General features: G+C 35.6%; 1 protein-coding gene across 1 annotated transcript; it reads left to right on the top strand.

Moving 5' to 3' along the window:
* Window positions 1–1,223: 1,223 nt before the first annotated feature.
* On the top strand, window positions 1,224–8,481 carry LOC106784878 (protein krueppel-like). The gene is made up of 3 exons (XM_014744851.1): window positions 1,224–1,867; window positions 4,415–5,132; window positions 5,222–8,481. The coding sequence occupies exons 1-3, from the start codon at window positions 1,828–1,830 to the stop codon at window positions 6,213–6,215; spliced, it is 1,752 nt and encodes a 583-aa protein (XP_014600337.1). The 5' UTR covers window positions 1,224–1,827; the 3' UTR covers window positions 6,216–8,481.
* The last annotated feature ends 3,634 nt before the right edge of the window (window positions 8,482–12,115 follow it).

Raw genomic sequence — 12,115 nt, forward strand, 5'->3', positions numbered from 1 at the left:
CTTATAGAAAAACTTTGTTTTCTTCTATGTGATTGGTGCGAATAAAACTGTGTATATGGTGCCACTTGGTGAAAAATTTTATATAAACAAGTTTTTTACTACGAGATTAATCGATATATAAAAATATTAGATGTTACTATTCAACGTTGCATCTATATTTCCAAAAAAAACCGTAAAAGTGTTTAGTGATTTTTATTTAATACGGACTTTTCCAATTATTTCTAATATATCAATTATAAAGTTTAAATTCAAGTAAAGTCTACTTGATAGTAATTAGAGTAATAATCAGTTAATCAATGTACGCTTGATCTTTGTTGTTAGTATGCTATATCAAGCAACAATTATCGTTGTTCAGAAAATCTTTGTCTGCATTGATGCATTTAGCGCCTGAACATTGACTTTGTTTCTATATATGAAAAGTTGATTAACAATAAGTCATAGAGGCTCGTTACTAGTGATTATCGTTACAATTGAATACCTACTATTGTTAAATCATTTGAATTATAATTGAGTTATAATTCCAATCATAATATTTATCGTGCACCGTATTTGTGTAAGTATGCACCAGTTATTTTTTGTAATTGAAATAATAATGTAAGACGTTTCCCCTTCTTAGATTTAGCATCCCTCGAATAGGGATAAAACGTGAGTCCGGTTCAGAGTTACTGAGAAACAAGCATAGTGCTTTTTCTTTACCTATACATATAAATACATATATACAGGTTTTATCTTTCTCTTCCCTTCGCAGGTTTCTCCGGTCACCTAAAATAGGCGTCTTTTTCTATTTGGTTAGTGTAAGAAAGAGGAGGAAATTTCTTGGTGCTCTTCTTTCCAACCCCCACCCCCCACTCGAAAAAGATCACGGTCGCAGGTTCTCTTCTCCCTTCGCCTTTAGCTTCGCCTAGTCACTTTCTCTCTCGCTCGCGCGTGGTTTTTCCCTCCCTTGCGATAGGAATCACCATCCCTCTCCATTTCACTCTCTCTTTCTCTATTGCGTAGAATCATGCTATATCCAGCTCGCTCAAAAAACATACTCCAGTCTCTTCGAAAGAGCCGCGCGCGCGCGCCGCTTGCGCAGCCTGGATTCTTGTTCCTAAGAGGGTGAAGAGGAAACGTGTGGGAAAGTGGGGGTAACCAAAAGTAGATCTAGTGGGGGAAATCAACCTAACGGGTGGGGATGTTTGAGTACTGCGAACGCAACTCGACTGTCATTTAGTATTGGGTTAGGTCAGCCCGTGGTAACATCATTGTTAGTAGTTATTTCCTTCTAGTTAAACATCCGCCCGTTTGTTGTTTATAGTAGGACAGCACTAACTATAGGCCTCGGCTCCTTTCAGTTGTTTATTTTTTTTTTTATTTTTCGTTTACTCGGTTTAAGTTTTACAATTTACCCGATGGATATGTAAAATGAAATAAACCAAGCGAGAACGGATTAATCTCATCTTTAATTACTCTGCTCAAGATTTACGAAGATATAATATATGCATATCTAATCGTATCTACTGCAGAAATGAGGAAAAACCCACGAGGATATCGTACGAGACAACTGTGATTTCCCGCGCATTAGTACTCTTTCTGTTCGAAGTTCGATAAGGAAAAGAGATCGCCGAAAGAAAAAATATAAAGTAAACATTCGTCGGTAATGCTCGCGAGATCTTTCAATTTCTTTCTTTATCTTTCTTTCTTTCGTCTTCAATCGATCTCTTTCTCTCTTTTCGTTGGTGCAGTGCCATATATCTATTTTCGATCTTCTTCGTCGTAAGTGATAACATTGTGCGGGGGAGTGGATGGAGTGTCAAAGTGAATTCAAGCATTACGGATCGTAGAATGGCACTGTCTTATCTACAGGAGGCACAGGTTAATGCAGGTACGTTTCTCGAAGCTCGACGAAAGCAAGCATTCAAGAAATTTACCTATTTGTACCTCTTTCCTGTGGAAATCATCTTTTACGATTAAATTATGTGAATTAGGCAAGCATAAACAAAAGGCTGTTATTTTAGTACGTGATAAATATTACAACACGGTAAATTTCTTGGAAAAACAGAATTACAAGAAACAATACATAAACGTTAGGATTTCATTGGTGCATAAAAAGAAAAATCCGAAAGCTTTGTTCAATGTAAAAATGGGGAAACATTACCGTTTTGTATAAACATCAAATAAGAAAATGAACAAAGAGACCAAAAAATATCAAAAGTTTAACGCACACATAATATACATATAAACATATATACGTTTCACATAAACTTGTAAACAAAGTACGAAGAAAACAAAAGATGGTTGGCACGCGTTACGAGCTTCGTCGTTAGTAAGAGATCCGAGAATCGATTATTTTGGTCTCGCTGATGTTGGTGAAGAAAAACAGAGGTAATTCGTAGCCGAGGCGCATTTTGATAAGACTTTCGGGCGCATGAACGGGACAGCTGCAACTCTTTTGTTTTTTGTTTTATTCGTTAAAGATTAATATCGGGGCATATCCAGTTTCATTTTTATGAATGATTGTATCTTCGTTGGATAAGTGATACATACAAGGTGGGAGAAGGACGTGTATTCAGTAAAAAGAAGGAAGAAAGAGGGAGAAGAAGAAGGTTTCCGAGTTTCTAACGACCCCACCGGCAGTGGTACTGGCAAGGCGCCAAAGTCTAAAAGCGCTCGCGGCGACACGACGGTGTTATGACACATTGTAAACATCGATAAGCCAACAAGAAGTGAAATTACTTTTCGGGGGGTGGGGGGTGGGCAAACGAGGAATAAATAGGAGAGAAACGTAAAACGAATTTCGCGCTCGTAACGTAAATTTCCAAAAATAATCTCGGTAATTGTCAGGGGAGATTGCGCGAGTTTCGAGTCGCGTTTTCTACAAAAATCTTCTCGTTAGTCCCAAATGCGCTTACTCATTCGTTCTTATTTTCTACTCTACGTATGTATTGTAATGTAGATAGATAAGTTTCTTTCGAATCGTTTCTAAACGCGTTTTTAACGACATCGCTTTATATCTTACTCGTACATATTATTTTCTTGTATCTAGAAGGAAGAGTAATGAACTCCTGGATTTCTATTGTGAAAGAAAAGAAAGAAAGAGATGTAAAAAAAATAAAAAAGAAAGAAAGAAAATATATAATACTTTGAGGAAGCTTCAGGAAGAGGAAAAATTCAAAGTGGAAATATCATTGGAGTTGTGACCAATTAGGGAAGGGATGCAGGCGGGGGCGGGTACTCGTGTTGCCGGGAAACGGCGATTGTAGGCCGTAAGAATACTGGTAGACATTAAGGGAGTTTTAGGGGTGGAGTGTTAGAAAGAGATAGAGAACGAAAGAGGAAAGAGGGAAAAGGAAACCTCTACGCACCCTTATTGATTCAACGGAGCTCATTACAACCCTCCCCTAAACGGTCCATTAATTAGCAAACGCCGACCGAGTGCGACCGTTTCGTGTCTTCCTTCTATTTTTTCTTTTTCTTTTCTTCTTTTTTTCCCTTTTTTCTTTTTTTAATTAAATCGGTCTTATTCCGACGATTATTATCCGTCTTGACGAGGAGCAAATTAGAATACAATTCGGGTATAACACGTGAGAATAATTAAAATTTGTCGTAAATGTATTCTCATTAAATATAGGGTATTCTTCAGTAATTTCATTTGACGTCATTGCTAATACAGATATGGTGATAATCATAAAGTGATGTTTAGATAACAAATATAAGATTATTTTCATCGTAAGAGTAACGAAATATATTCGAAAATATTTTTAAAAATAATGATACGCAACATCGATGACATTTAAATATCGCGAGATAAAGAAAGACGTTACATAAAATGTATTTATGAAAAACGTATGCGTGAATAAAGAATAATCGAAGGTTTCAAGATAACGATTATCAAAATTATGCACATATTTTTTCTGCCCTTTAAAAATAATACGAAATAAGTCGATGAAAATTGTCGACGATTACTTAAACGGGAAGACTTGAGAAAATCCGTTTTTGAAGTTTCGCGACGAACAACATAGTCGATGCTTCGATACGCGCGATAAAACTTAGATGTTCTCGAAGTCGTTGGCCTCTGTGAATAGTCGAAGAGGTGGTACGCGTCCTACTCGTGTGGGTGGATGTAGTCGTGTTTTATGAATGAACTCTGCGTCGCGTACGAGAGTGCGCGAGTGAATGGAGGACTTGCTCGCGTACACGAGACACGCATGTGGGAGAAGAAAGATTGTAACGTTGGTTTTAGCGCGAAAAATATGCTTCATTATTTATTAGAGAAAAGGAGAAACATAAAGAGAGAAAGAGAGAGAGAGAGAGAAACGGATAGAAAGAAAGAATAATGTTTATCTGTAGTTAAAATTAGAAAATAAATAAATTCTCATGTAATTTAATTATTTATAAGAAAAATAAAAAATGATTGAATTTCTAATTGTAGGACTTCTATCAGGGGAACATCTTGACATGAAGCAAGAAACGGAAAATCAGTCTCGCGCGCCTTCTTTGCGCAGTAACAATAACACGGCGGCTACGATGTTCTCGGGGGTAGGCGCAGCAGCGGCAGCAGCAGCAGCAGCGGCCGGACTGTCGATGTTGACTCCTCAACAAATAGTGGCCGCCAGTCGAACGGCATCTCTCATGGCAGCAGGCATACCTGTTTCGCTGCAGGCAACCTTAGCTGCGAATCCGTCCTTTTTTCATCATCAAAGTATCTTTGGAGGATGGATACCACCCTCAGCGTCCTCGCCGCCTTTGTCTCTTAATCACTCGCCCGTTCCAATTACATCGACTGTTACCACGGTGAAATCCTCTTCGCGCCGTTCTACTTCTAATAACGCGAATAATAATAATAACAACAATAATAATAACGTAACCAATAACGTGGAAAGAATGAATAATAAAAAGAATCAAGTGACGAAGAGGAAATCAGCAAAAGCGGCAAAAACTGAAAGCAGCGTGCCAAATTTGACGGATAATAATCCGGCGCCACTTAGCCCGGTTTCGTCAATCAGCCCAGAAGCGGGAAAAGATGGCAGGGACAAAGTCTTCACCTGTGGCGTCTGTTCGAGATCTTTTGGTTACAAACACGTATTACAAAATCATGAACGCACGCACACGGGTGAGAAACCATTCGAGTGTCCGGAGTGCCATAAAAGGTGAGGAAAATACATAATATGGAAATTTAAAAAATAGGTAAAAATAAAAGAATACGGTATATATTTGAAACATTCTTATTTTATTACAGATTCACTCGGGACCATCATTTGAAGACTCACATGAGATTGCATACCGGTGAGAAACCGTATCATTGCACCCATTGTGATCGTCAGTTCGTCCAAGTAGCTAATCTTCGTCGTCATTTGCGTGTACATACGGGTGAACGTCCGTATGTTTGCGAACTCTGTTCGGCAAAGTTCAGCGATTCGAATCAACTAAAAGCGCATGCTTTGATTCATAGAGGTGAAAAGCCATTTATGTGTGATCAATGTCAAATGCGTTTTCGCAGAAGGCATCATCTAATGCATCACAAGTGCGGCATTAGCGGAACGGCATCGCTTCCAATACAAGAATCGAGGTCACAAACTTTATCGCCGTCCGTAGTTAGCGAAGATCCCGAAGACGACATCGATATTGATGTAAACGTAGACATCAATGAAGACGAAATGGAATCAACGACAACGACGACGATGACTACTACAACGACGTTGACTACGACAACGACGTTGACTACGACAACGACGTTGACTACGACAACGACAACGACGACAATTGCGTCAACAGCTGCGACAAGTGCAACTACGGTGACAACAATGACAACAACAACAAGCGCAACACCGTTGCTTCAAATGAAGATTTTGACCACGCCTATCGCCAAAAAATCGACTCGTCGACAACATCAACAATCATTACAAAATTCTGTAATTAGTCCGGCAATTTCTATGCCGATCAATCTGTCTGGTATAATACCAATTAACTTACCAGAACAAACCGAACCGGAAGACCTATCCATGTCAACAGGGATGCAGAGACCTCCGACGCACTCCCATAGTAGCGGAGAGTCTCCGGTAAGTGGTAGTCCAAGCAGTGACATTACTCAAGAAGAAGAAGAAGAGGAAGAAGAAGAAGAACTAAAAACTCTATCCGAGGCCAGTCCAAGTAGTCTTTTGCTACCGCGACATCGTAGCAAGTATAACAATAAGGTAGGAAGTGGCTCTGCAGAACTCACTCATACCTCCTAGTCGAGCCTTCGTTTGGTACGTAAAAAGCAAAGGTAGAATAATGAAAGACATAATAACACAAATGAAATTCCATGAACACGCGCTCGCATTCGATACGTACGGTTCTTCCACCTCTCTCTCTTTAAAAGAGACCTCCTCCAACAAGGAGTTCGGAGTTTCAAGTTCCGGAGTGTGGTTAAAAATCGTTGAACGTGCTCAAGCGTGCGATTTCAAGGAATAAAATAATATATGAACCGGTATTCAAGTAAGTTCATCTTGTATATATAGTGTCGTTTATACGTACTTTCCTTTTTTTCTTTTATCTTATAAGTTTTGTTAGTTATTGTTATAAAATGATTTGAACTATTATCCTTTAATATCTATCTAAGAAAAATGGTCGATACAAATCGCTATTTCTTTTTCTTACCGTATATACTTGAGTCACCCACATTTGAGTACATAATTTGGTAACTCGCGCTCTGCTATTCTGTTTATCAACATTAGATTTTTAATCTATAACAGTTATAGCAGTTGATGTATTACGTTTAGAAAAGCATAATGATTATTAGATAAATACGTTAATTAAATACAGTGTGAATGATTGAATTAGTACGAATGAAATAATCGTATGAACGTACGAAAAATCGTGCAGGTATCAAGAAAAGAAGCAGTTAAACGATGGAATGAATGTACTGGTATACAAGTTCCTCTGACAGTAAAAGTAGCGAGATAGAACGACATCGTTCTGTCGGTCCTCTATCACTCTAACGCTTTGTCGACATAAAACAGTATCTTTGTTTCTCTCTTTAAAGTCACGTTATTTGCTATAATATTATTGCTATATTACGTTAATTTTGAGTTAAACAAGATTATTTATTTTATATATTTTTCGCTGTAGTTTTCGCATCCCATTGTTAATCCCTCCCAAAACAATATTTTGTTACATATATGCGTAAATTTACTAAAAAGTACATATAATACAAATTTACGAATATCAAGCATTCCAGAGTGATTCTACTACCGTAAGAACGACCGTATAAATATATTATATTTAGCCATTAAGAAGGAATTGAATTTCTTTGTTTACGGGCAAGAGATGTCGTGATGAAAAATTTTGATTGTTTTTCTTTTATTAATAAAGTTAATAAGAAAAGCAACTGGTAAAATAATGAATAGAGCGTACTAGTTGAAAATACATTGATCAATTAATATTTTAGATATTATTTCGTTGGAAGTAATCTTTCGACCTACGTTCGTACGCGTATCTTTTGAGAGTTCTCCGATTTCCATCCTCTATTTCTTCGATTCACAGCCGGCCGGGATACGATTTCTTTGAAAGCTTTTGTCCTACAAATCTGCCTACGGCACGGTCTTTCGCGCGAACCAGTTTTCGCAACGATTCCGACTCCTGCGTGCCGAAAATTCGTAGCCAGTAGTTCGTCCTACCCTGATTTAAACTCTGCCGACGAATACATCTTTTCGTTTTTTTTTTCTCAGTTTCTTTCTCAGTTTCTCAATGCTCCTCTGATTTATGCCCCTTCCATGGCATACAAATTTATCTTCTTGTAGGTCGTCCACTTGAGATCATTCTTAAGTTAGATAGGTTCAAATCGACCACCGTAACTAACCTACTTCCGGGTCTGCTTATCCATGCTATTATCCTTGCTTTATTCTTTTATTTTCATCGAAGAAATAGGAACACTCTCCGAAATTTAAAACGAACCTTAACATTTGCCGTCGGGACGTTACAATGAAAAATGTAGAAAAAAGAAGAAGAAGAAGAAGAAGAAGAGAAGGAAGGAGTTTAAAAAAGGACAAAATAAGAATGAGAGCAAAATGTTATTCTCTTTTACATTTTCTGTAAATATCCTTCGAAACGAAGAAAGAATAAGAGAAAGGGAAAATCACCCTCGTTTCTCTTCCGTTCGCATCACGTCGGCCTTTGCTGGAGTTAAGAAGAAGAGAAAGAAAGGGAGAAGGAAAGCCTTTCCTCCCTTTCCTCCCTTTCCTCCCTTTCCTTCGTTTTTCCTTTTTTCCGAAGGATCTTACGATCTCTTTTCTTATCGATGACGAAAAAGAAGAAATATTGTGTGTTCTGGTTACGTACCGCTTCGGCGCACAATATGAATCGAAACGAGATCTTTTCTCTCTCCTTCTCTCTTTCTCTCTTTTTTTTTTCTTTCGTAAAGACATCACCCTCGCGCATCATCGAATACGATCGAGATTTCTGTTCTTTTTCTTTACGACTTCGTCATCGTAGCCGTCGTCCTCGTCCTCGTCCTCTCCCTCTCCCTCCCCCTCCCCCTCTCCCTCTTTCCCCCTCTCCCTCTCCCTCTCCCTACTCCTTTCTCATTGAACCCTCCGACTCGTGCCACGGCATTCAAAGACAGATTAGTTGTTTCGTGAGAATACGGGAACCGCCGTCAAGAGGATCGATAATACACGAGTATTATTATACAGATGGAAATTCAACGATAATACTTAATCGATATTTAGATTACATTGATTTACTTTTCGAAATCGGTATTCTTTGTATTCTAAAAATCTATCCTATGTACATCAGTATATTATTTCGTGATAAATATATTACTGTCATTTTAAACATTAATATAGAAAAAAAAAACGTTCGTGAAACGAAAGATATCGAAACATTACATACTACGCTTTTGTAAAATCTAGAGCAGATTCCAATACATCTACTTTCAAAAAAGGCGCATTCTATCTAAAGGTCCATTTCATCCCTCGGCTGTTACACTTTCACCTAATAGTGTAGGTTTTACAAATGCCTTAGGTTATTCGTAGTCTCGTCTTGTTATTCACGTTGGACGTTTAGATAGAATCGTTTTCTTCGTTCATTTTCTTCTATTCCTCGTGACCACGTATACGTGTTTCATCCTATTTCGCGAGATTAGCTTTAACGGAAAATTGACGATTATGCAAAAATTGTGTTACTCTAAGGGAAAATAGTTCTTTTAATTCTATCTTATTATAAACTTATATTTCATGATAGTATTAAAAAGAAACAAAACATCATATTTTCAATCGTCCGTATGAAGAGGAATATGAGGAATAGCGAAAGAAATCGGCGAGTTTTAACTTCGTAACGTGACAAAATTCAAGTATAACAACCCCTGAGTTTCACAGAGTTCATTGTATGTATAGTATACATACGTATATATATAAGTATATACACACACATATATACAAATATATATAGTATATACTGAAAACAAACTCTAAGACCCTTAACGATAAGATTTGATATAGAAACGAATTTACAAACGAGAAAACTGCGTGCATACCTAATTTCCTTTTTTTTTTTTCTTTATTGGCACGAAGGATAAATTTATCGTGACGCCGCGATAGAATAAGAGAAAGAAGATGACTTAACGAATTTGCTTTTTGTGATCATGATTCGTAACGATACGACGTTTTTACACACTCTCTTGGTTACGAGAAAGAGAGAGAAAACCGGTCCTTTTTTCTACGATTCGACCACATAATCGAGCGAACTAGCTAAGAAGAAAGAACGTAATATCGTGCAAGTATGAAGCCTGTTGGAAATTACATTATGAGATCATGTTGGGTTTGAACGACGATACTTGCTCGTATACAAGAAAGAAATATTCGGAACAATGTGAACGTTAACGTGAATGTATTATAACGGTATATACTGTAGAATCTTAGTACAAGTAAATTTATGTTATCTTAAACAAGAAAGAAGCCTAATATTTTATGCTTTTTTTTTTATATTTTTAATTTAAAAACTATCGATTGAAGTACTCATTATAGTTTTATTGTTTTCTAAGATATATAAGTTTTTCTGTAAGAATTTATTTTTTATTTTACGTTCTCTATGATCCATACAATCGAAGTTCACAAAAAAATATTGTACGCGAGATAATTTTAGTAAAATAATCGTTTCTGGAAGTGTTTGATATTTGAAGTGAAAAATAAAACTTTTTTTTTTATTTTCAAGCAATAATAATCTTGATATATTCAAACATTGGGAAGTTTAATAAGAGATAGAAAAAGATAGATATGCTTTCTTCGCAGTGTGCTAATTCCGTTCCTATTTACCGAAACTAAAACTCTACTTTATAGTTGAGTTTATCGGTATATACATTGAGAAATAAATTCCTAATTAATGGTCGTTAGTTCCATAACAGAACAAATAATGAAATACTGAAAAATTATGTTCCTGCCGACACGGTCAGAAAAAAGCAGTGTCAATTGTTTTATATTTTTTCTTTATGTAAAAACACACAAACCAGAGAAACCAGATAAAATTTAAAAGGAAATTAAAATGACATTACAATCGCACGGAAGATATATATATATATATACTATATATAAATACACGTACAACACACATTGTATTTACAAACAGAGAGAAAGAAAGAGAGAAAAAAATACCGTTGCTTGTCCAACAAACATCATAATAATTAATTATTATAGTTGTTGTCAGTTTAGCTCTCTTTTAAATGAGAACAACGCAAAAACTACATATAAATATTAGTATCTATTTGTGTCAAATAGCTTATAATATTATACCGTTAACGATATATGTGTTAGGATTGGGATTGTAGCGAGCAAATTAAATTGTATTATCGATGACATCTATCGACAAAAATTTCAAAAATATCTTTTCGTGCGATAAAAATAAACGAAGTAATTAATTAACGATTTCGTATTACAGTCCCAATTATTCTTAAATATTTGATTACATACCTACGATGTAAACTTTATTGTATCTATATATATATATATACACATATATATATATACATAGTTATAATTTTGTACAGCCAATCCAAAGGATAATCGTATGCACGACGATATTACGCGTATTGCATTACATTCGAACATTTGAGAGAACATTGAAAATCAGTGATTTTCTAACGCCAACATCAAAATTATATTTAATTTCGCTTATGTTCGCGTAACTCGCATATGTTCGAATCTTTGTAACGCGTGTCGACGCACGGTACAAATTCAAACCTTATGCCTCTAATTAAAATAGTAATACCACACCGTAAAATACTCGAAGACATTCTCGCTACTCAAAAGATGCGTAGAATGCCACTCGAAAAGATTTTGGTCGTTTCATAAGCATAATAAAGTTTATGGAAACATTTTAGATTTTTCATTATCGCGTTGAATAATAAGATTGATTCATTATTCGTCTGTCACGATTTTTCTATGTATAAAGTAAAACAAACTAAAAAAATTATTCTAGATCACTGTAGTACGTCGACTAAATATGAAAGAAAAAAATGAAAAGATGTACAAAAAATACGAATAAGAAATCGAGTGGCACTGAATGTATACTACGAAACTGACACTACCTCACCAGACACCTAATATATCTCAATCACAAGACTGATTTTGAATAGTATTCCTATAAAATAAGAGATAAAGAAATAATAAAAAAAAAAAAGAAAGGAAACATAAGAAGAGATAAGTGAAATTATAAAGAGAATTTTATTCGTACAAATACGATATAGACAGTTTTTCTAAATAATTTAAATATCAAAGGTATCAATTATATACTATTAAATATTGTCATTGCGTCGCTGCCAAAAAACAAATATAAAACAAATAACCCATTCCTATTGTGAATAAACTGTTTGAGATAAAGAAATAGATGAACACATCCTTTGTATAATATAAATTGTTTATTCGTGATTTAACACTCTGATTTAACATATGTAATTCGTTTAGTGAATGTTTCATCAGGTTGATAATAGGTCTGTCGAACTATTTTTATTATTAAAACTCACTGTTTAATCGTTTGAGAAGTCTTCGTTATTTCCAATGCCCTTACCTTAAATGATCCTTTATATTTATTATTAAAAATTATATTTACTATGCGAATGGATATATATATATATATATACATATACTATTTTAAGAAAGTA

The sequence above is a fragment of the Polistes canadensis genome, unplaced genomic scaffold, assembly GCF_001313835.1.
Source record: "Polistes canadensis isolate GaletaPanama2010 unplaced genomic scaffold, ASM131383v1 scaffold_41, whole genome shotgun sequence".
Taxonomy (NCBI): domain Eukaryota; kingdom Metazoa; phylum Arthropoda; class Insecta; order Hymenoptera; family Vespidae; genus Polistes; species Polistes canadensis.